The 23,729-nt window shown below is 47.5% G+C and overlaps 9 protein-coding genes across 9 annotated transcripts; 3 read left to right on the top strand and 6 right to left on the bottom strand.

The window, feature by feature from the left end:
- Positions 1 to 650: 650 nt before the first annotated feature.
- On the bottom strand, positions 651 to 1,355 carry LAJ45_08879 (uncharacterized protein; the record flags this gene model as incomplete). The annotated part of the gene is made up of 2 exons (XM_046118428.1): positions 651 to 1,241; positions 1,296 to 1,355. 2 exons carry the CDS (start codon positions 1,353 to 1,355, stop codon positions 651 to 653), a joined length of 651 nt encoding a protein of 216 aa, XP_045968384.1.
- Positions 1,356 to 5,096: 3,741 nt separating this feature from the next.
- LAJ45_08878 (uncharacterized protein) lies at positions 5,097 to 5,441 on the bottom strand (the record flags this gene model as incomplete). Its single annotated transcript, XM_046118427.1, has 1 exon — positions 5,097 to 5,441. The coding sequence occupies one exon, from the start codon at positions 5,439 to 5,441 to the stop codon at positions 5,097 to 5,099; it is 345 nt and encodes a 114-aa protein (XP_045968383.1).
- Positions 5,442 to 6,852: 1,411 nt separating this feature from the next.
- LAJ45_08877 (uncharacterized protein) lies at positions 6,853 to 10,049 on the top strand (the record flags this gene model as incomplete). The annotated part of the gene is made up of 3 exons (XM_046118426.1): positions 6,853 to 6,908; positions 6,966 to 7,669; positions 7,969 to 10,049. The coding sequence occupies 3 exons, from the start codon at positions 6,853 to 6,855 to the stop codon at positions 10,047 to 10,049; spliced, it is 2,841 nt and encodes a 946-aa protein (XP_045968382.1).
- Positions 10,050 to 10,580: 531 nt separating this feature from the next.
- LAJ45_08876 (uncharacterized protein) lies at positions 10,581 to 11,063 on the bottom strand (the record flags this gene model as incomplete). Its single annotated transcript, XM_046118425.1, has 1 exon — positions 10,581 to 11,063. One exon carries the CDS (start codon positions 11,061 to 11,063, stop codon positions 10,581 to 10,583), a length of 483 nt encoding a protein of 160 aa, XP_045968381.1.
- Positions 11,064 to 12,773: 1,710 nt separating this feature from the next.
- Positions 12,774 to 14,762, bottom strand: LAJ45_08875 (uncharacterized protein; the record flags this gene model as incomplete). Its single annotated transcript, XM_046118424.1, has 3 exons — positions 12,774 to 13,950; positions 14,009 to 14,425; positions 14,494 to 14,762. 3 exons carry the CDS (start codon positions 14,760 to 14,762, stop codon positions 12,774 to 12,776), a joined length of 1,863 nt encoding a protein of 620 aa, XP_045968380.1.
- Positions 14,763 to 16,671: 1,909 nt separating this feature from the next.
- On the top strand, positions 16,672 to 17,328 carry LAJ45_08874 (uncharacterized protein; the record flags this gene model as incomplete). The annotated part of the gene is made up of 3 exons (XM_046118423.1): positions 16,672 to 17,036; positions 17,094 to 17,205; positions 17,260 to 17,328. 3 exons carry the CDS (start codon positions 16,672 to 16,674, stop codon positions 17,326 to 17,328), a joined length of 546 nt encoding a protein of 181 aa, XP_045968379.1.
- Positions 17,329 to 17,479: 151 nt separating this feature from the next.
- On the bottom strand, positions 17,480 to 17,771 carry LAJ45_08873 (uncharacterized protein; the record flags this gene model as incomplete). The annotated part of the gene is made up of 2 exons (XM_046118422.1): positions 17,480 to 17,506; positions 17,571 to 17,771. The coding sequence occupies 2 exons, from the start codon at positions 17,769 to 17,771 to the stop codon at positions 17,480 to 17,482; spliced, it is 228 nt and encodes a 75-aa protein (XP_045968378.1).
- A 1,766-nt stretch (positions 17,772 to 19,537) lies between these two features.
- On the top strand, positions 19,538 to 20,636 carry LAJ45_08872 (uncharacterized protein; the record flags this gene model as incomplete). The annotated part of the gene is made up of 3 exons (XM_046118421.1): positions 19,538 to 19,634; positions 19,694 to 19,948; positions 19,999 to 20,636. 3 exons carry the CDS (start codon positions 19,538 to 19,540, stop codon positions 20,634 to 20,636), a joined length of 990 nt encoding a protein of 329 aa, XP_045968377.1.
- Positions 20,637 to 21,896: 1,260 nt separating this feature from the next.
- On the bottom strand, positions 21,897 to 22,247 carry LAJ45_08871 (uncharacterized protein; the record flags this gene model as incomplete). Its single annotated transcript, XM_046118420.1, has 1 exon — positions 21,897 to 22,247. One exon carries the CDS (start codon positions 22,245 to 22,247, stop codon positions 21,897 to 21,899), a length of 351 nt encoding a protein of 116 aa, XP_045968376.1.
- Between the last annotated feature and the right edge of the window lie 1,482 nt (positions 22,248 to 23,729).

Raw genomic sequence — 23,729 nt, 5'->3', positions numbered from 1 at the left:
ACACGGGGTACGTGGGTACCCGTCAAGGTATCACGGCGCGGGAGTGCGGATTGCTATATGTGCCTGGGTATAGGCATGCATATATCGTATGAAATAACATTCTAGAGTATAAGATGCTTAGAAATTGATATAAAGGTGTTATATGAGTGGATTGGGGAAAAACAAACGTAGTAATGGTAATTAACATTCGGGGAGAGCCGAGAGTATGTAGTACATTGTCGTTACAGCGGGTGAGATAAAGTTCTCGTGAGGTGATCTGTGTCTAAGGAGTGTATGTGTGTTTGAGTACATGTATCTTGTCCTGTTATCTTCTACGTATGTTAGAATTACCGTTTATACATTCCGAGTGATATATAATGATTCTGGTACTTCGTTGACTGTGTGGCAAGGGAGGGGTTAGGGGAGCTCGAGGGTGTTATAAGTTTGGACGCTCTACAATTAGAGCCATGAATTTCGTGTCACATAATACATTCGAGAAAACTAGAATGAAATAACTAGCAAAAATATTTTTCATTTTCCAGCACAAACTTTTCAATCCAGCTCAAGCAATCTAAAATCATAAGATTTTCAACAACAAAAACAGAAAATACAGAAAATACACGTTTGTAGTGATCAAGCAAAAATTGAAAGAGAAAGCCACAATCCTCCAATTAATACTTGACATATCTAGCATACTTTTTGGCAGCACAAGAGGCGGTAGGATCAACCTTGTTGATAACGATGTTATCGATTCCGAACCTTCCTGCGGGATGACCACTTGTTTGGTTCTTAATTTCCCACCTATTCTTCATATGGAAAGATACCAAATTGGTGAACTTTCTGTCAGGAAAGTCTTGGATAATCTCCATGGTGGTCTTTCTGACGGGCCTCTCGAAAGAAACAACTGAACCATCGATCCTTTTACCGGTAAAGGTGGTGAGGCATGCGGTGTCATTGGAGAAATAGCGGGGATTGACGAAACAACCAATCATCCAGAGAGAGACAACATCGAAGGCGTCACCCTTCTCGGCAACGGAGAACTCAGCGTGGGTGTTGTTGTAGTTGGGGCCGGTAACAAGAACGTTTGACGGAGAATGCGGGATGAACGGAATGTTCGGGCCAGCCTGAACGATGTTCCAGGAAGGATCGAACTTGAAGCCCTCGTAGAGGGTGGGAGCAGGGTGAAGAGCAGTAGTGGCGTTAAGATCGTCGAAGTTGACAGTAAAAGTATTGCGAACGCCGCCAGTAGGGAGGCAAACTGACTAAATAGTAAGAGTGTTAGAAGAGTTCTATCAGAGAAGAAGTTGATTTCTTACATTTTGAGCAGCAGCGTTGATAAGACTAGCAAATCCGAAGAGAATGAGAGAGGACAACATGGTGTTGCTGTGCTAGATGATTTATCAGAACGTGAAAGAGGGTGTGTAGATTAAGACGATAGATGATTGGAGATCGAGTTGAAGCTTGAGTTAAAGACTTGAGAGGACAGAAACTTCGGAATGCTGAGATGAGCAGATGATGGAGAAAAGAAGAGAGGAAGGGGCAGGTTCAGCCTTTTTTATAGCACAGAAAGCCTCAGATATTCCACAATACTGAGAATATATTGGGATTCGTCCTGTACTAGCAGAAGCTTAAAATGCCAAGTAAGTATCTTAAAATTGGCCGACTGTATGCCAAAGATGCCAGGTTTAAGAGAACCGAGCTTTTTTTTCCCGCCTACAAGGGGTGGAAGGTTCCGTTCAGTATACGTACGTAAGTCCAACCTACTCTATATACATGTGTGTACAGGCACCCATGGGTGAAAGCCGCATTCGGGAATCTATGCACTCTCCCGAAGGTTTTTGGTCAGAGTTTCCGGGATGAGTTATACATCTTCTCATGGCGTATCTTGTTCTAATATACATGGATGTAGATACGTAGAAGCAGCGAAGCGTCATGAGGTTGGATCATTTTTGCATAAGGTCCGGATAAACATTATTTCTTAACAGCGTATTTCAAATATTATAGATGAGAGTGGTAACTGTATCCCGTAAATGGTTGTGATAAACAATTCATAGACTTCAGAGTCGTTTGTTAAAGTGTATACATGTATTTCTAGATGTCGAGCCATAATCCATGCATCGGAAAGTTGAATCATGCTATTAATGGATAAAATGTCTTGGCACGCGTGTTTGCTTGAACGACAGAAGAACTGATTACAGGTTCATTAATTACGACAGAGGTACTGTACATGCATGCATGCTGTTAGACAGTTTGCGGTAATACCGCATATTTCGCATGCAAGATGTTCCCGAGAATCACATAAACGTTGCGTGTATTCCCTCAACCTGGACATGAACGCACGCTCGAGGGCATATAGAGTAATAGCGGTCGAGGAGGTAGGTTTTTGGGTTCCGGAAACGTGTCAACTAGTGTGAATGGGATTGTATGGGTTGAGAAGCGGGACATTTCCGTTCTTTCACGTACCTCCCTGTTCGAGATTCACAAAGATTGATTGGTGGCCAGCCTGCATTCGTGGATACGTACCCTAGAAATATTATCACCCCGCTATATAGTGGCAGCGTTCAAAAATAAGGACAAGGAGTGGGCATGGAGGCATACACTCATGCACTCAAATACACAGTAAGAATCCTCAATAATTGTCACAAGTACGTATACATTGATGGATTCTATGCGGGAGGCCAATGGGAATTTTCAACAAACTCTGATATTAGGCTCCAAGGTAATGGTAATTCGAAGCAGGTGAGGTACTCCGTTAATGGATTGGAAATCGATACTCATAATTGGAAGTCGCCAGCGAATATGTGAAACCGAGGTTACAGCTATCTTTTACGTATAGGGGTCACAGAGGTCTTGAGAACTGCCTCAGAAACATGCTAAGTTTTTTCAATTCCGACTTGTATCTTAATGCCATCTGGAACGCAATTTAGCGAAGGCATCTGTCTCGGGGCGTTGCCGAGTGCCTATACGAGAACTTTATCAATCGTCAGAGTCCGGATATATAACTTGCAAGAGAAGGGGCGGGAAGTGTTTACTCACTGATTAACCAAAAAGAGGTTATTCTCTGCTCCAAAGTTACGGTTCAAACTGCTACCCGGGTCGAAAAAAGAGCTACCAATATCCGGTTCCACCTGTCCCATGTCAACAGTACCCACACCACGCACCTTAAAGACACCACTTTTGAAGATGATCCCTCCCGGGAATAAAGGCATGAATCCCGGTGGCCCCGGAGGTCTTAAACACTGACTCTCGGGAGCAATTTGGCCTGTATATATAAGACTAAACCGTTCACACCGTATCAGATAGCGCAAATATTGAATAATATGATGGTGGTGTTGAATTAAGGTTATTGCACTGTCTTACATCAAACGTCAAACCCAATATGCTGTGACAATCACATCTTCAGGAACAGGAAAACCGAGGTTTTCATCGCGGGAGTACTGGGGTTACCGAGATCATGCTGTACGACTGGTCTTCTCGCCTCCTGAGACGAGGGGGTTGCGTTCACCTATTTAAGGCTAGGTGAATGTAATAAGCCTTTTGAGGCTTCAGTGCATGAGATAATGCCAATACCCATCTCAGGGGTGAGATGAGGGTAATGCAAGTTTCTCAGGCTGCTCGACAGTTCCCGAAATCAATACCTCAATTATTCTGATAGGATTCGTAGATTACTGCATGTTGAAATTTGGGTTACTATCCTCTCACCTTTTGAAACCTTCTTTGACTGACTGCAGCTACAGTCAGTGGCAAACGAAACTGGGCCATTTCAAAATATGAACGGGAAATGTGACAATGTCCGAAATGAGGTAGTGGAAAAAGGATACAAGGTGGGTTATATTCTATCCTGGCTGGTTTTACAACTGACATATTTCGGCCATCAGATTCTCTACTTCCTGGTTAGAAATTCTGTGGCGCAGGAGGCCTGATTTGACCTGGGTTAGCAATAGGCAATTAACCTAACCCTGATATCACGTGCTCACGGCAACACGAAATATCACTCGCTACGTTCATACATGTATTCAAATTTTTATTTTTTTTCCTTTTTAGCTAGGTGTACTCACTAATTATGTGCAACAGGGAGAGGGGGAATAACCCTTTGCAATGATTTCCGTTCTATGGGATTTCGCAATCAATGGTACTGCCGATCTTGCTTTCCTCCTGTTAGGGGGTGTGGCTCCGGGGTAGTTATAGGCGGCGAAAAACATACGTTGTGGGGAGTATGAGGAAGAGTTGCTCTCTCGCCCGTATGCTCCCACTGTGAGACCATTTGGTTACCGCCCTTAAGTTGGTCAACGACACGATCTGCTTGCCAGATTTCCAAGTGTATGACGGAACTGCGGCGGCGTCAGCGCCGTAACGGCGCAATGCACCACAATAAATCTTCAACGAAGCCCAACGCAATGGATTCCGTTCATTTATATGCTTGGTAATCATTGTTACCAATATACGGGCATTTTCCACCAACAAGAAGTATGGTTACGATACTTCTTCGGCATTGAGATGTTATATCAAGAGCGAGCACATATGGTTGCCACTCACCCTTCCTAGTAGTTCCGTCCTACACTTAAAAACTCGGCAAGTATCATCCTTCCTTCTTGTTTCCGTTGATATTTGTAGGGCTCGGAAGTTTGGAAGAAACACTAAAACATCGCGATAGATATTGAGAGGACTTGGGAGCGTCACCTTTCTATCAAGGAGAAGAGTTTATCTATCACTCGTGCATGTGGCATCTATGGACTTTGTGCTTGAGGGTATGATTTTTAATAATCAAGAAGTTATGCGCTATCTTCCGGGCTATGGATCGTACGTGAGATTATTGCAATACCTCGAGATACCATTTCTCGAGATACCATTAATTGAGTGGAAAAAATCTAGGCAAGAGCTCTTGAAAACCGTGATCTTGAAATCTTCTCGAATACTCCGCAATCTGGCCGTTTCCCAGAAACACATAGCACGTCAAAAGTTAACAAGCTTCTAATTCATTTCGATATTCTCATCTATCATTTCTCTGCTTTTCCTTATAACTCTCTTCTAATTCATTTCAATATCCTCATCTAATATTTCTCTATATTCTTCTCTCTCCGTCTCCTCCATCCACCACCCAGACCTCTTCCAAACCCCTACCCAGTCCCACCCCTCCTCTCGCACCCCCACGTATCCCCCACCTCCACCACCACATCGCCCAAAACACGATCCGCCATCCTACGAAGCGACACCGCCCTCCTTAGCGCCCGCAGGACCTTCCAGATCAGCGTCTTGCGCCTGACCTGCCATCTGCGCATCCTAGCCTCCGATTCGAGCAGAGACTCGGAGTTGAAGGTGTCGAAGCGGATCGATCCGCAATCTCGCTGTTGGTAGATTGTGGGGTCATTTTGGATCGGGAGTGAAGTGCCGTGGGGGGATGGCGTTGGGGGTCGTGGGATAGTTCGGCGGTGGGGGTTGTTGGTGTTGGGTGTGATAGGCATTTTTTGTTATGGTTTTGGTTTGCTTCGGTGATGATTTTTGTCCAGATCGTGCTAGTGGTGGGGGTATGCTTTGTAGTTTTGTATGATATGACGGAGTAGAGTGGTTGCAGGTTCTGATACTCATATCAGAGTGAGTAGAAATGGTTTATATATGGCTGAAAGAAGGTTCCAAGTTTCGGCGTCGGTTTCAACTTGAACATCGATGTTTGCCGTTTCATGCGCGCGGTGTGTGTGGAGCGCAAAGATGATACCTCGAGGGAGGTGATGTGTGATCAACATGAATCGTAGACCGTGTAGTGTGGTATCTGTTTCAAAGTAATATCAATATTTTCTCTGAGTACATATCACCGGCTTCAGAGGAGCCCGGGGGGTAGGAGAGCAGGAGGGCATACAAATATTTATCTATAAATAGAAGTTCCAAGGCAAGGTACTGCACAGCTGCAGCTTCATAGTACTGAAGTATCTCTAGATAGAAAGACTGAAGAAATATAAAACACTTTATCTAGCCGCAGAAACGCTGCCATACAATAAACGAACCACAGCGTCTTGGCAGATATTCCCGAGTGATAACCCATGAGTCTTGGATTCCAGTGCGTTAGTTGATGAAGATAGTCCGCTCGTGAGATGAACGTACATTATAAGTGAAGTTCCAAAGATGGTGGAGCTTCAGGCTTTCGGTGGCTTTCATTGTGCGGGTAGAAGTGCTGCAGCACCCGCTGCGTCTCCTGCGCTGACCGGTCCTTCAGGCCATATATCCTCACAAAGACGTAGCTAGCAGAACAAAGAAATGCGTTAGACTAAGAATGTCGACAGAGGGACTATCTCTTTATATTAACTCTAGTGACCTTCTGGAGGATAACACTCAATGGTAGGAGCTCCCTACCACAATTTAGTGGTCGTCTCAAGATTGATAGGTGTGCGTTTAAACCCTTCCCCAGTAGGTAGGTAGGTAGTCCCTGACGGTCTTTTAGCATAGTGAGTGGTATATGCCTCTGGTTTAACTAGGAAAATTACGATGATAGGGGATTGATACTGGGTTCGTTCGTATAGATCCCGCTTCGTAAATCTAGATCCACTTTCAAACTGAACACTTTTTTTTGAGTTTTATTGTTGCTGGACCATGATGAAAAGAAAATATCAAATCCTTAAAAATATCGGTAGAGTACTTGTACTTGTCGTTACTAGCAACGCTTGTTGACGTTGGCCGTTGACGTTTGCTGGTGCACGCATGGTGGGTGGTGCGGTGAAATGTTGGAAGGTCTGCGCTGTGTAGCCCTTCCCACCACCACTCTCTTTCCCACCACAACCTCACCTCACCACCACCACCACAACCTCCACCACAACCACCCAACCACCAACCCCTCCACCACCCCCCTGGAGTGTCCAAACCACCATCACCGCCGCCGCCGCAATGCCACTATGGTACCACCCCCCCGCGGTACCCGTCAACCTCGGCGCACCAGTCTAGTATGTACCCCACTCCCCCAAAACACCCACATTACTAACCCCACCACCCAACTCCAGCCCCGGCCCCCTCCTCTACCACCCCGCGCCAATCCTCATCGACCCCCGCCCCCAACACGCCCACGACACGCTCTACTGCGCCTGCCAATTCAGCCTCGGCCCCGCTCCCCCCGCCCACTCCCACCACTGGTCCTCCACCACCACTGCCCCGCTGCCCGAGAAGCTTCACACAGTCAAGAAACATGCCAGCTGGGCGGGGCCGTCAAGGGTCGAGAGAAGCACCACAGACGACGTTAGAGCCCTCAATATCCGATTATCCGGGGGCCATCTCCGCGCTCACTACACTCCCACGGCGGAGAGGGTGGTAGAGGGGGCGGCGAAGGTTGTCTCGTTGGACGAGGCGACGGTTGAGCGCATCAAGGCAGAGATCAGGAGGGATTTTGAGAGGGTTCGCCATGGGAAGGACGGGCACGCAGAACAAGTACCCACTGTTCCAGCTCAGCCCGAGCCCACCAGCCTGCACGACCACATCCACATCAAGAACGACCCCGCCCCGTCGGGCGAGATCTCTGAGTACGAGAAGGAAAAACTGGCAAAGATCCGAGACGAAGTCCGCCAAGAGCTGGCCGCGACATACGACGAGAAGATGAAAGCCCTTGAAGCCCGCGAGCTCGACATTCAGCGCCGGATGGACGCGATTCGGAAGAGGGAGGCGCAGTGGATCGAGAGTTACGGTGAGGGGGTCATTAAAGGAAAGCCTGCTGGTATGTAACAAAAAAGATCCAATTCCATGCCAGAATGTCAATGTCAATGTCGTGTCTTTTTGTTACGATGGAGTGATGGAGTGGGCGGTGTACGTTGTCTGTCTGGCTGGCTTTCGGGCTACTTTCAAAATAAAAATAATTACCCCACTATGTTTTCTCTATCATAGACAGCTATGACAATTCGAAATACCGCAATATCACTTCTCTTCCATCTGCCCTGCCTCGATATCCCTCTCCGTCGGAACATGTAGCAAAACCCACTCCATACACATCCCACTAACAACTCCAATCCAATCCAGTCTCCATCCGCCACCATTCCGCACCATCACTCGACGACCAGCCCTTCATCTCTGACCTCGACGATGCCAGCTCCAAGAACGACGCATCAGAATCCCCCGGCACCCCCAGCCCCAACGAGCGCCACCAGAACCCCCGCCCCATGCGCTGGCTCTTCCGCGACCACGAGCTCAAATCCTACCCCTCGCCCCCCCCACCCGGCAACGCAGAAGCACAGTCATCCACCGCCGGCGACGACACCCCCACCTCCCCGCAAAGCTCCACCCTCCACCCCTCCGAAAGCACCACCGACAGCGTCAACGCCAACGTCGCCCACCTCACCGGCGCCACAAAGCCGACCCGTTTTTTCGGCAAGGCCTCCCACATGTTCAACAGTCGGCCATCGAGCATGGTCGACGAAAACACCAATATCAATGTGTTCCGAGACGTTCCAGCAGCCGAAGGTTCTTGTTACAACTTCGACTTTTTCGATGCAGGCCCCTCCCGCCAGCCATGGAAGTGGTTCGAGACTGGGCGGGCCGAGAACATATCGAAAGGCGCAGTAATGGGGCCTACATACAACATCTCATCCCTAATCCCCAACCCAGAGGGGATAAGTCTCAAGCGCTCATACGACCCAGCCCCAGCAGATACTGGCACGGCCGGGAACACAAACCCCGATACCGCCTTCCAGCAGAAGCCGCCCTCGTCGTCATGTTCCTCCTCCTACGTCAGTGCCCTGCGCGACCTCAAGCTCGACAACAGCTCGCCCAAGCCAACACCAATGCCGCAGCCCACATCAGGGAGCAGAGGGCCAAAAACCTCGCCGCCTCTATCGCAGCGCACGTCGTCTTCACAAAGCACCGTGATCAAGACCCCGCAGACGTCGCCCGCAGAGAAAGGACTACCAAAGCTGCGCGACCATTTCACTGCAGCCGCATCTCCGCTCACCATGAAGGGCGGATATCCGCCCCGCATGTCAGCAGCGGCGGACGTGAAGCAGCCGGTGTACGAAGAAGCCCCTCTGGTTAAGACGGAATCATGCGGCAGCGATGTGTCAGAGGTGGCCGACTTGGAAGACCGTGATTTCTCGTTCCGTGAGCCGTTTTACGACTGGTCGATTCATGACCGCAGACTTCACAAGAACCAGTTCACGTTTGTGACGAAGGGCGAAGTCTTTGGTGGTGAATTACGGCCTGCAGTTCCTCCTCTACGTAGTGCGCCAGGTTCGGTCAATTTTGAATTTGGAGGGAATTCAGATCTGAGCACCAACTTATTCCAGGCCACGAAATACATGATGCGCGGCGCAAAGCTCACTACACGAGAGGATACCAGCATGACCGGCGGCGAGCTCAAATGGCCTCCCTCGCCGACCGTCTACACCCTCAGCAGCAGCACCTCCAGCTCTGATACTGGCGCACCTGAACCGCACCACGCCCAAAGCACCGCCGTGGAGGCCGACGGAGACCTCCTCCTCCCACCTACCAAGCGCCCACTCAACCCTCACCGCTCACCCACGAAAAGACCCGTGCCCCAGGAGCAGTCCCACATCCTCGATGAGCCCATCGTCTTCGCGCGGAACCCGTATCTACAGTTCCACTCGCCGCCGATAACACCCACAAAGCCCCATTCTCATGCTCACGCGCCTGTGCTGGATGGGGATGGAGCGGTGTTTACACTCCCGCCGAGCGCGACGGGTCATGAGCTGTGCATCACCATCTCACGCAGCGTCACGCCCACGTATAGCGGCGACGACGACGACGCTCCCCCTCCTGCCCAGCATTTCGATGGAAATGCAGACGAGCAAGGGAGGAAGACGAAACGGGTTAAGTCTGTGCACTGGGGTGCGGCGACTGATGCGGAGCGAAGGTTTGCGGAGGAGGAGGGGATAAGCTATTATGAAGTTGAGAGTGGTAGTGATGAGGAGGAGGATGAGGTTGTGTATGATTGGTCTGATGATGGGGAGGAAGGGGGTGATGAGGATGATGATGAGGATGATGATGAGGAGGGCGAGGAGGGGGAAGAGGAGGGGGATGGGGATGAGGAGGCTTCGCTTTGCGGGAGTCAGGTGTCCACGAGGGGGGTTGTTGATGCTGGTTGGTAGAGGTGGAGGAAATAGTGTTTCGGGCTTTGGGATGTCGAAAAAGGGAAGTTCTCACCACTTTCAAGGCTATTGGGCCTCCAACATCACCTCCGGCAAAAGGGCGTTAGGATGGTTCTCTTATCCATAATGATTTTTAAGTCCGGCGCAATTGATATCCTGTATTGTAGTATTTCGCGATAGGTCTTTGTATAGCTAGTCGGAATGGATGGAGGGAATAAAGTATGACTATCAATCTCGATGGAATCAATTGTGGCGGGGGCTTGTGGATATTAATATGAGTTTCTATCATATCTTTGATAGCTGGCTTTTTGTCAGCATTGGAATACGTTTATATTTTGACGGGATGCGTGTCCTCTGTATTTTTTTTTATCTCAAAGTGTTTTATTCCTTTCGCTCTTCCTTTAAGTAGACGCTACTTCAAGACATTCTCTAACCCGCGATAAAGCGCAATTTCAATCTCGGCCTCCACATTCTACTACATATGATCCAACTCAAAATCCAACTTCACTCCCCGCCCCCCTTCCGCCCCCCTCACTGCCCCCTCACGGCTAACCTCACCCCACCCCACACCTCCACAACCCCCCACAACCCATCCACCAACTCCTCCACCACAGCCTTCTGCTCACCCCCCCTCGCCTCCTCCTCCAACATCCCCATCCACCCCTCCGCCCACCCCAGCAGCTCCCTCACCTCCACACACCTCAAACTCCCCTTCGCCCTCCTCAGCACAATCACAATCCTCCACACCCTTGCCACCAGGCGGCGGAAGCGCTCGTCCGTGCGCTCGGCCGGTGGACAGTATACCGGGGTTGGGGGCGCGAGGCGGCGGATGAGCATATTTGGTGTTTCCATGCCTGTGTGGAAAGAGGGAAGGGGGTAAGTGTGTGCGGGGGGTGCACGGAAGGGTGCGTTGCCGGTGGGGGGCGTGGGGGCGGGGATGCGCATGGAGGTGCTGAGGTTGGATAAGAGGGTGAAGATGTCGGTGGTGCTGATTGTGAAGGGTTCTGTTGACATGTTGAGTTTTTGTTTTCTGTTTTGTTCGTGGTTTGGTATGGTTGATTGCTGTTGCTTTGTTCTTGTGATTTAGGTTGTTTGATACGATTTGTTTTTGTAGTTTCTTTGGGATTTAGATGGTTCGATATGATCTGGTGATTTTGTACGGAGGGTAGGTCGGTATATATAGAGATAAATACGTGTATATCAAACTATGATATCGATACTTGAATAAGGTTCTCAGGCTTTTACATGGAGAATCAAGGTAGCAGGGGGCAATAATTTCAAGTAGCGTCAAAGTTGAAGTATGATTTGGCGATGATGTAACCCGTAGATATCTCCCCCAGGAGCTTATTTCTCCACTGGTTTGAAAAAGGGCAGATGAGTTTCTATAGCCTATATTCCAGGCATTGTTGTTCAGGTATTCCGACGGATCACGGATTGTCACTCGTTCCGAGGTAGCGAGTGATTATTGGTGATCATACGCGCTATTTGCTGTGGATTTTTTTTGTTTAATTCCTTAATTGTATCATTGCTGTTGTTGGTTTTGACGTGAAGGAAAATACAGATCCTACCCGCCGAAACGTAAAGAGGAGATTTTATCGCGTTGGCCTAAAACTAGCTTCTACGAAGAGACGGATGTGACATTGTATTCACTTGGTGACTTGATGATAGATGGCGGATTAGCGGAGGATATTGGTGTATGTATCAAGCTAAGGCTACATGTATTTCGTAGGGACGTATCGGAACAGCGAGTTGACAAGAGATGGGGGTAAAGATACATAGACGACCTGTAACGTAAACTGTCACTAGGAATGATCAAAGAAAGCATTTGATATCATCTGCCACGAGCTCCCCATGGGGCTAACAGGAGCAAAGGAAACAAGGTGAACATGGGGTTGGACGTGGCCCAGCGGTATAGAGCTCACACTCTGTACCGAACTTGTGAGCGTTCAACCCCCCCTCCGGACGTAGAAAGGATGTAGCAACCGAGGCCTAGGCAGTGTTGTGAACCTTTTTGTTTTGTTTTGTAAAGTTTTGCTGATGTCGAGCGGGTTTTTTTATTTTTTTTATTATAATATTCGAGCAACAGCTATGTATGCACCTGAGGTTACTGGTGAAAGTATGATATATAGGTATGACGGGGTACTTCAAAATAGGACCGGAACTACCACCCCTATATAATATAGTAATTTTGCAGCTAGCACTACGTCTTTCACAATTCTCGGCCATAGTCACCAACCCATACGAACAATCTAGTATGTTCTCACCAAGCTGAATTAACCATTGTTCCTACTCAGCATTGTTCCTACTCAGCTAGCCAAACCAATCAGCAACCCTAATTTGCGAGATTTTACTCGTCCTGGTATTTTATATTATAGGGGATGGAGAAAAAGGAAGAGAAGAACGTTAAAACATGGCTTGATAGGCACCTATTCCGCGGAACAAGTATAATTTGACAGCAGTTCGTTCTCCTTATAAGTTCGCGGAGAGAGTGATGGAGCAACGATGTGACAAGAGATAGAGCTAAATGTGCACAAACGACTTGCAACGTAAACTTTGATTAGGAATAATCAAAGAAAGAATTCGATTTCACCAGCCGTGAAAAAAAAAAAAAAAAAGATAAAACATAATTTGTTAGTCGCCTATTCCGCGCAAAAAGAGTAATTCGCTAGTAATTCTCGATATAAGCGCGTCACAACCTTTCCTCGCAACAGGCAGTGTTCTGTTCTATTCCACCACTTCACGATTCGCAGCCCTCTTGATAATTTCACATCCATCCCCCTCCCCCGGCACTCTCCCCCTCAACCAGATCCTTCTCTTAACCCCATCCTCACCATCACCTTGCGTGCCCGCACTCTCCGCAACATCAGTGGTAGCCGCCGCCGCAGCCATCTCAACATCACCGTTCTCTGCATCCCTCATGAATTCCGCTATATTCTTCGGCGCCTTACCAGTACTATAATCCCAAGCCTCAACCTCCTCCGGCGCCTTTCGCTTATTCTGCTTAACGCGCTCTTCCAAGGCCTTGTTGGCCAGTTTTTGTTGCTTTCTCCACTGTTTAGAGGTCTTCTTTGGTGGTTTCGGCTTCGCCGCGGCAGCCACCTCTGTGGGCTCGTCAGTCTTGCCTCCCGGCATATTCGCCCTGCGCTTTTCGGGCTTGCCGCCGGATCCGCCTGGCCTCTCGGAGAGATGGCCTAGATTGACGGGCTTGGGGTAGTCTTGGAGCATATCGACTGTGATGATTGGAGAGAGCTTGCGCTCGGGGACCTCAACACAGATCCACTTTCCGTTAATCATGATATTCCGAGTAGGTAGTTGAAGTTGATATGGCTTCCAACCACGGTTAAGATCGCTGGGTTGGATAGCATTGGCGGTGGTGAAGCCGGCACCGGTGAAATCTTCAAAGTACGGCTCGTCAGGCTTTTCTTGATCGCTGTTCTTTTCAGAATCATGATGCGGAGAACCATCGCCCCGGCCATCGCGTGGAGTCTCTTCATGCGGAGAACCATCGTGGGGAGAGCCGTCACGCGGAGAGCCGTCACTTGGAGAATAGGTGGGTGAACGGGTTCGGGCTCTAAGGCAGCAACCATAATATGATATTTCTGAGTCTGAGTCTGAGTCTGAACCTGACTCTTCAGATTTGTTTCCCATGGCGGTGTCCACAGTGGCATCGGACATCTCATGGTCGTCCTTATGTTCTTCGGTAGATTTCGGGTCCTCCAGACGCTCCTTATCGTCGAGGTGTAGGTCTTCCTCCTCCTCTTGAAGACATGAGTCTTCGGGCTCACAGCTATCGCGATCGGATAAGACCACAGTGGAGGGGTATATCACGAGCTCAACACCCTGAGCCTTGCATGCCTTGTCTAGCGCGAGCCTGATCGTGTGCTTCAAAAGCTCTCGAATCCTATTTCACCTATTAGCGACGCGTCCTATACACACATAAAAAATGATTGAAAACCCACCTATCCGCGTGAGACTCCTCGTCCCACCACCACTTACAACTACTCTCGTGATTGAAGACATACTTCTCGAATTCGGCGTTGACAGCGCAGAACGTGGCCAGGTTCACATCCTGTATATAAACTGCATCTTTTGGGCGTCTCTCCTGTATAACGAGGGGAAAAGAAGGGTTTTCATCAATCACGTGCCGTTCATCACCGCCAACCGCTGCATCCGCTATCATCATCTCCGCATACCGCTCTGCAGCCGCCCACAGAACGTTCATCCTGAATCCCGAAAGCCCAGCGCTGTTACTCTCGACATATCGCGCCAGAGCGACTGGAAGAGCACGCTCTGAGAAGCGCCTGATTGTGCTCTGAGTTATGCTAACTTCGAGGGCGGCATCCAGGATTGTGACAGCGAGCGGGTGTTTTTGGAATCTGTTGCTTGATATCAGTTTCCATATGATTCATCCCGCCTATGAATAAAGAAAATAGAACTTATGTACAGATTATTCGGCTGTCTCACTCCCTGAGGAGACTCGGTGTAGCCGTTGTGCAGGACCCATGAGAGCAACAGATGATGCTGATCCTCAAAGCCTTCATAGAAACTCATCTCCTCACCAGATTCAGTGAGCGGAGGGGGACGGTGAACGTAGTCCATGGCTGCCATCTTGAGGATGTATTCTTGGAAGGGGTGCAAGTCGGCGCCTATATTGTTGCGGGGGATCGAGTAGGTAAGGTTATCCCAAGTGGAGGGCGGTGATGTAGGTTCCATCTTTGATCGAAATTGTAAATAGAGGTCTGGGTGATAGAGTACGTAGAATGTATGATGGTAAGGTTGAGATGTGTGGTTGGGGCGGAAGAGCGGGGTGGTGGGGCGGGTAGCAACCGGTCACCAGCTCTCACTCGGTGGCTGAGAAGCCGTTGCACGCTTGCATAAAGTCTAGTATGATCCCCGCTTCTAAGTCATCCCACCACCCTGCCCGCTTTTTGCCTCTTTATCACTATATCTGCATTCTTCTATCAGCATGCACGAATTTGAAGGGAACGCTGATAAATTATTTAGTTGGCAGACTCTGAAGCCTTTTGTTTTCTGTTCTTCATAGACTTATGCGCGTCTTCTCACTGCACCTTACGACGCGATGCCGATGCTAATCTCCACTGTAACATTCCACCTCCAGAGTGGGGCATGCTGACCGTAAGGACTTGAGTTCTCCGAAGCTAACCCCCTTATAGCTCACTAGTTATTAGGCTTTGGAAATCATATCGACTTTTTGTAATGGTAGATGTGCACTGATATAGAGAATGTCGGTAATGCTTGAATAGATAAATGCCGAATGATTCGTGTATTTAAATGTGCGATAGCTGTTTTCATACTTCTTCGGTTCCCCTTTTCTTTGCTGATCCATATATTATTTTACTTCCTCAACTTTCGTTTTTAGTTCACCAAAACGGAGCACCGCTATCATAGCTGGCCTAGACGTACACCAAGTTTCAACTATGGGTATTAGGGTTCTACCGGCAGCTTCGTTCACATAAAAACCCGAGATTCACCAGCAGGAAGGTATTATGATGAGCAGAGTTCTTTTATCAGCGGTCTGTGAAGGTCCAGACAACTGGTAGCTAACCGGATATCATAGGTCCAGGCTTATACTGGGGCAAAGACCAGGAACAGAACCACTTTCTTTCACCGGAAGAGACGCTATAAGGGAGATGAAGTTAGTACCGGAGGTCCAGAGGTCCTGCACGGTATGCAAAAGAGGATGTTCTGCTTGGAGCGGGAGAGAGCATTTCTGATTGTGCCATGTCCCCCGGGACATTTCCCTCTTCGTCCCTGTACTATGGTCCTACCACATCATGGGCGCGTCCTGTGAGGGTGTCCTAAAGTAGCGCGCAGAAACCGATTCCCTGTATATGGAGAAATGGGGCTTCAATTTGAGCTGCTAAGAGTTGAATAGTAATGTTTCGTCAGGTGAATGGGAGACATTTTATGAGATAAAGCTCCGAGGGTGAAAATAAAGTGTACCACAAATATGAGGATTCCAAGCTAAAATGATAGGAGATTTGGTGGGCTAGTTGGAAGGGGTCCCACTTCCTGATAGTGAATAACCGGTGGGTGGAAATTTGGACTACAAGTTAGAGGGGCCAGATGCTAGACATCAACGTATATAAAGTTGTTAAGGCCGTGTTAAGAGACGTGGTTATGCCGCTCCCAGTGCTTATTTTATTATAGAATGTCCCCCTGCGATCAATGAAATTATTATTGTTCCCCGTACGAGTCAAAAAGAAGGCGTTGTTGCCTACTCATGACGTAGCCATTGAAGAATTGCTGCGGTTGCATGGCTTCCTCATACAACTGGCAGCGCCAGATGCGCGCGGGTGGGGGGACTGCCGTGGTTCGGATCTTTTGCCAGTGAACCGCGCATTGCCGTTCCAACAGAGCACTTTTCACACCTCGGCAGCGTTGCCTATCGGCCGGCTTTGGGCGGTATGTAGGCAGGATAAGAAAAAATCAGTCATCCAGCATCCCGCCTACGTTACCAACTCGTTGCCTCCACTAGTACCTCCCACTTCCACACGTCTCCCTTGGAATTCCTTTACCAAACAACCCCCAAACATCCAACAACTCTGCCCTCCAAGAACAAGGACAAGAAATCTTTTTCTTTCTCCTTTCAACACAAGGCATGTCGACCCCCAACCAAGCGGAGTCATCAACCTCTGGCGATGGAGCTGTTCCTGCGCCTGTTCAGGTAGTCCCACCACCTCTGTCAACAAATAGATACACCATGGCCTCCGAGGCATTGCACAGATTGTTCGTTGAGAGCGGACTTTCTAGGGAGGAATCAAAAACCTTTTGGAATGTGATGAACGACTATGTTGTTGGTGAGATGCACACACTGTACTTCTCCCAAACTGCCACCCCAGAGGAACGTACTCTCTGTCGCATCAAGATCTTCAGCGAGATTTTGGTAAAGATTAGGACCTGGGCTAGCTCCACTTGCCGTTGGAGTGACGACATGTGTTCGGGTGATCCTGTCAAGATCTCTGCGTAAGTAATATGACTTATTTTTCTTTGGATTCCAAGTTGCATACTGATATTGAATAGCATCGAGCAGAAGGTTCACATTCTTCTGGGGCAAGCAATCACCTGCTTCGAGCTTGCAGTGACTGCCTACATTCGCACTGGTAGACACTACCTCTGGCTCATGCAGGATAGAGTATGTTACTATTGCATGAATTCGATAAAACAATGAAATGCTAACTCATCAAAGGTGACTGATCCTCCCAAGGAGTGGCAAAACTACTTTGAAATCCAGGGTACTCGGATTTCGTATCGTTAAGGATTATTGGTGATATCCTACGACGGTCGAAAGGCTCCAGAGGAGAAGGTTTTTAGGCTAGAGGTTTTTAGTTGACGAGCGGGTTCTTTTTCTTTTTCTTTTTTTCATTTCATGTGGAGCTATGCATCTTGTCTAAGAAAGGTTTCTTTGGCTATTGGGCGTATATATAGCAACGGTTCTATCACGTAGTAGATATTAGATGTTATTAGCCTAGCTAAATATGATCTTCGGTTTCTTGTTACCAAATCTCCCTTGGGGGTGGTGTGCTGCGCCACGGTTTCTCTTTTAGTACCTCGATATATCTGAAGATCAACGTGACCTCTAAAGACTTGAACTGTGACCAGGAAATCTTGATAAATATAGAGAAGAGGTGAGTTCAATATGATGGGGGACGTAATGGATGAGATTGGGAAGGAGATTGCTAGTGGTCTTATCGAAAGCATGAGATTAAGCTCCGGTAAATACCGAGCCTACCGTTATTGTCTTACCCGGCGATAAAATAAATTCATCACGTGACCTCCAATATTATTTTGGACTTCGGCTTATACTCGAAGCTCATTAAAACATCCAAATACAGCATCCTTCAGCAACTAATCTAAATATAGTAGGCGTCGCTTGCTTATATCACCTTTTTGTTCGAATCAGATTTCGCACCATTGGTACTCTGTGGCTACTTACTGGAGTTAAAATTCTATAAGCATGCGGCAATCACTGTTTCAACCAGAGTTCAGTTCCACTGATACAAAATGTGAGGTGCAGGTAGACTTGGGCTGCAAAAATGGGTCGGGGGCGTCCCTTCCACCGATGCTATCAGTAGCTATATGATATGATCCAGAACGGAATATACGGATTAGCTCTGTGTAATTAAGTGATATCTCCTTGATAAATAACCTGTTGTTTAACATCTATTGGTATATTATCGTTACTACAGCTGACCAAGAATATAGATCAAAAACAAAGACGGTGATTATCAAGACCTCGAGACGTGCCGATCCAAAGCTTACATGTATAGAGTGGATGCCACCGTTCACTTCATACCGAGAAAAGCTTGAGGCCTGCCTCTGCCTGAGCTGAAGGCATAGAAGCCGATGAGGCGGGAATGCTCGAGACAAACACTCCTCCGTGTCTAGAGGCGGGCCGTCTCTGTGGCAGGAGAGATTTTCATACGTTTAAATATAAATTGGTATTACCAGCTGCGTTCAGACAGCAGGAGTATTGTGATGTGGCGCCTCCCTACACGAGTGACTAAGTTTATATAACGCGAGAGGCAGAAACATCGCAAGCCTATGTATGTGCTTACTTCAAGCGGCAGGTGGCCGAGAGTAACGTTATTGCTGTGATGGCCGAAAATGAAGGAGCGGAAATTGACCAGCTAGATATTCAGATACAAAAGCCGTGCTATGTTGCACCTTGTACTGTGGATGGGAGCTCACGGGGGAAGGAGGGGGGACGTATAGGCACTAGGCTTAACGGGCATAGGCATAACTCTCTTTCCCTCTAATAAACAGCATGACCTTAGTCCTACACTATATTTTAATCTTTCTCTAAACCTAAATAAAGAAGAACGTCTACAAATAGGCTCAATACTTGGAATACTTCATTTTAGTGAGGTATGTGATGTTCTTCGTTAATTTAACATGATTCCTAGCCGAATATAAGAAATAAACCCGTTTCTGCATCACCGCAGGTCTTTCCTCTAATGTGTATCGATCATGCTATACCATTTATCAGTCGGCAACAGATATTTATTTTTTCATGGGTGTAAAGTTAAATATAGGCCCAGGTAGAAAATCTGGTGCAGCTCGGTGATATGGATCTCGGGGAAGAATACGTCATCCTTTTCATCCCAATGTTAGCAGTACGAATATGAAAGAATTAGTTCGTTGATGTTACTTTTACAATTCACTGCAGTTTTACTAGACTGGGAATTTCCAGTTACCATAAACAAAAAACAGGATGGATGAATATGATTATATGAAATTTGACTTATTAAGAGATCTCAATATCCCAGGTCATCTGATCATGATAAAGACCGCAGACATTCTATGGATGCCTATGATGAAGTCAACACTCATACCCCCAACCCTTAGTCCCTTCGCACTAAATAATTCCCTACATGTATTTAACCAACCCACATCCCTCTCTTTCCGTCAACTCATTCCTTAACAATTCCATACGCAATATCGAAGAGACAACCACAAAAACAGCTATGACGTCAAGTGCTAGAGAAATTCGCACCGCGCTTCGGAAAGAAAAGATGCAGCGCAAAAAAGACGCTGCCGAGCAAGCTGCAATTCCTTCCGCAGGTATGTCGACAATCCATCCAACTCAAGCAATGTTACTCATACAGATAATCATGACGCAGATAAAGACGTTGATATGAGCGATGGAAAAGAACCCAATGATAGCCCTATGAACCTCCTACCTCTCGGAGTCCTACCCCCAATCGTGACGGAAAGTCCGGCGAGAACGGCGATCCGGGCAAAGAAGAATAAAAAGAAAAAGGCGGCGAACAAGGCAACTGACCCGTCACCCCCCGGTGCGAACGAAGGGGGCCAGACAGGCGAGAAAGCTGAGCAATCCAAGGCACAACGGAAAAGGGTCAGACAGCAGAGAAGAGGTTAGTGATTCTTCCCGCCGTACTTGTGTACTCAAGCTAACTACTCGTAGAGGAATGGCGTGCAGTGTTGCTCCGCGTCGCCCAAAAGATTTCCGGCGACGATACTCTCTTGGATGCGGTCAGGGACTCTTACACGAGTGAAGGGCGCAACAAATTATTCAATGTCGTCGCTGCACTTGATCCCGGTGCTGGCAGAGATTCAAATCTCATTAGTGAGCTCAACGGCCTTTGTGATAGGCACACCCTAGAACCTCTCCGGCTAGCGCTGCAGTACCGACACGACGTGAAACTTCTCCGAGATAAAACGACCGAGAGAGAAAACGCGGAACTTCTGGCACGTCTCAAGGAGAGCGGATCGGTCGAGGAGTACGAAAATAAGAAGCTTGAGCTTGAGCAAAAGCGCCGGGTGGGACAGCGCAAATTTGTTCAGAACGAATCGGCTGCGGGTAGGTCAAGGAGAGATGTTAAGTTTCTTGAGATGTCTAGGCGTGAGAGAGCAAAGGTACAGAGTCGTCTTATGGCAAAGAAGAAGCGTGAGGAATTAGAGGCTGCTGAGATGGATGGGATTAGTGCTATCGTTGGTGGATTGAGGTTTGATGCTGGTGGAGTCGACGGTGACACTGGTTCAGGGACTGCTGCTGCCTCAGAGGTTGTGGATCTGGAGGGGATGTCTCTCCCTGATGCCTAGACAGAACATCTCACAGGTAGTGTAAGATGGGTGGAGCTCATTTTTGTTTGCCGACCTGGGTCTGTTGGGCACCACGTTACTGTGGGGGATTTCGGCGTCACCTATTTTAGTCTATTTTACAATTCGTATCTTGTGACATACTACTCCTTCTTCTGTGATTAATCGAGAGTTCTATTCTTGGCCTGTATCATTCATCATCCTGCTAATGATTATCCCATGACTAGGCTAGAAACGCCCCAGCTATTGTAGCCTCTAGGCCTCGCTATCGTGAAAGAAACGATGTAGTTGTTCATATTTTAATACAGCGCAATGATTTGTATGCGGGCATATTATCTTTCCGACCCCATTGAAACTTCCTGACTCTTCCTCATGCTTTCGTAAACTCAATGTACCTGTTTTAGTACCTTCTATCATCGTACTCATGTTTAGTCGTCAGAGGTGTAGCCTCAAAAATATGTAGAAAGAGAGAAGATCCACATCTTGCAAGTTCGAACTCTGCTGTGTTCACATGAAAAACACATCGCGGTCCATATTAGATAGCTTAGTCCCCACAAAACGAGCCCACCACAGCATGAAAGAATCTCGTTAAAGTTTCTATGAGCTCTTATACTTGAAGCATTCATCTAGTGTAATGTTTATTTTTTCGGAAAAATGACACAGTTTTCGGCAGAGGTGCTCTACAATAACACATGAATGCAAGATGACATAGTTCGGTATAATCCAAAATGAATACATCAATTAGTATACGTATTGGCTGAGCAATGATAGTAATATCGAAGTTCGATCTTCATCTTGGCACACTGCCAAGCTAGCTCAAGTATCACCTCGGGCACAGCATCTACTATGGGCGGGTGGTCTAGTGGATAGACTGCTCGTCGACACCGAGAGTACCCAGGATACAACCAATCACACATAAGGTCCTGGGTTCAGACCAGGGGTGGGGGTAGCAGTCGCAAATGTCTTAATAAGTCGCTGCAGTACCTTTTGTAGTTTTATAGAATGCTTTGTTCTTTTTTTCTTCTCCTTTTTTACTTGTAGTGACAGCGAACTGTGTCTTTTTGCATCATGTGTTATTTCGGAGCACGTATACATACCGAAAACTTTGTCATTTTAGGCCTTTTCCGTTATTTTTTCTACTATCTCAGTTCCAAGCACGAATGACATCTTACGATGACTGAATTAACGCAATGTCTACCGCTCACAGAGATTTCCACCATTTCCCCACGCTTACCTGCTACATTAAATAATTCCCAGGTCCACCTACCCCGCAGTGGAATTCTCACCATACCTGGGCGGCCCCCTCTCCACCCTTGTCCATCTTCTCATGTTTTCTAAAACCTGTTCCATCAACCCCCAGCACCCAGCAAAGTACCTACACATCTCCAGCACCTCTTTATCGAATCCCCGCCTCCTCTGGGCAATCAACCCATCCAGAAAATCATTTTTTAGTGCGTCTGGTATATGTGCCATCATATCGGCCGTTCCTGCTTCGAAAGCGTCCTCACGGTCAAGCACCTCCTTCAGCCCCCGATCACTGATAATCTCATAGTGAAGGAGGTCGGTTACGTTCTCGCGGAGGTCGTCAAGGCGTTGCTCAGTGGCGGAAGACATTGTGTATGAGTGTTTGTTTGTGTGTGTGTGTGTGTGTGTGTGTATTTGTGACTGTGTGTGTACGTATGAATCTTGAGTGCTATGAGTCCTACGTGAAGAGAGAGGTGGAATCCGCTTTTATAGGTGCTGATGGACTCTTTCAAGGGGATGGTTTGATATATAGCTAGTACTTTCATATCTCTAAAAAATGATAACTCGAATAATAAATTGAAGGTTACCGAGATAGTGGTTATGAACACGCAACGGACCAGGTCGTGTACGTGACACTGCCCCACCGAGCCAGGTATGTCTTCAGGAGGGTGCTGGACACATCCGTACGTCCAGTCCGATACTGGTGTATGGGGGCCGAGTTGAGGCCCGTTCGGTGTGCACGCTGTTTGGAAATCGTAGTGTTGCAACATGGCAACATTACAACCGAATATGTTATAATTAAAATCTGGTGAATTCCAGAATGTTGTGTCATGTTCTGCAAATCTAGAGGTCATGCACCTCAGTGTTTGCAATGGTGAAAACCAGTATGCAAACGTCACCGTATCGTACCACCAGTACCACCAGGACCTCAAAATCGTACTAACTACATGTATTTAACCACCTCTTCCAACATTGTTAAACCGGTAATACCATTTATACAAACGGTATATGGGTTAGGGTTCTTGGCGAGTGTTTCAGAACCGAAGGTTGCTCCGGAGGGGCAAAGGTTCTACCGAAGGCGGCGGAAAAACAATAGTCCGTGCTATTTGGTTAGTTGGTTTGTATCAGTTTAGGGTGTATCGTGTCTCAGCATAACCACCATCGTCTGAAACTCAAACTGTACTAACTGTCTCACTATTATCTAGTTTTTTTTACCGGTTTGTATCGCTAAACCGATGTCTCATTGCAAACACTGGTCATGGTGATGGTCACTTTTTATGTTGAGTACAATGATTGCAATCGGTGTATCATTATCGCAGTTCAAAGGTATGGGTCTGGCCCAAATGTTGTAAATCATGATATTGGGGCTTTTAACAGTTGTGAAATGGTAACGAAAGTGGTTGCTAGAATAGTACCACAAGATACAATATAGCAAAAAATTTCAATGTCGTGATAAAGGGTCGAATATCATCATATTGCGTTGCCACCGAACGGGCCCTTAATAGGCCCTCAATATCCAGTGTTTTCGATCATTTTAATCGCTTCTTCCTTTTGTGTCACTGGGCTTCGTTAGTTCTACTGGAAGACCATGCTGCTTCGGGGTGTGACGTATGAATTGGGGTTTCTCCCCTAGACTGAACTAATGAAATAAACGAAGTTATTTTATTTCAGGAGATTGAGAGGGTGGTTTAGATACTTCCGTTCTACCACGCCGTTCAATCGCCCACGCTTAGACTGGTACATCCGATCACCACATCTGGGGCTTGAACCAATAAAACAAGATGTTCTGTGAGAGAGAACTAAGTTTGCGACTTCCTCTGACTATAACGCCGAAAATATCCTTAGAACTAT

The sequence above is a fragment of the Morchella importuna genome (assembly GCF_003444635.1).
Source record: "Morchella importuna strain M04M26 chromosome Unknown Morimp01GS032, whole genome shotgun sequence".
Taxonomy (NCBI): Eukaryota; Fungi; Ascomycota; class Pezizomycetes; order Pezizales; family Morchellaceae; genus Morchella; species Morchella importuna.
The sequence above is the reverse complement of the archived record's forward strand: the minus strand, read 5'-3'. Positions and strand labels throughout refer to the sequence as shown.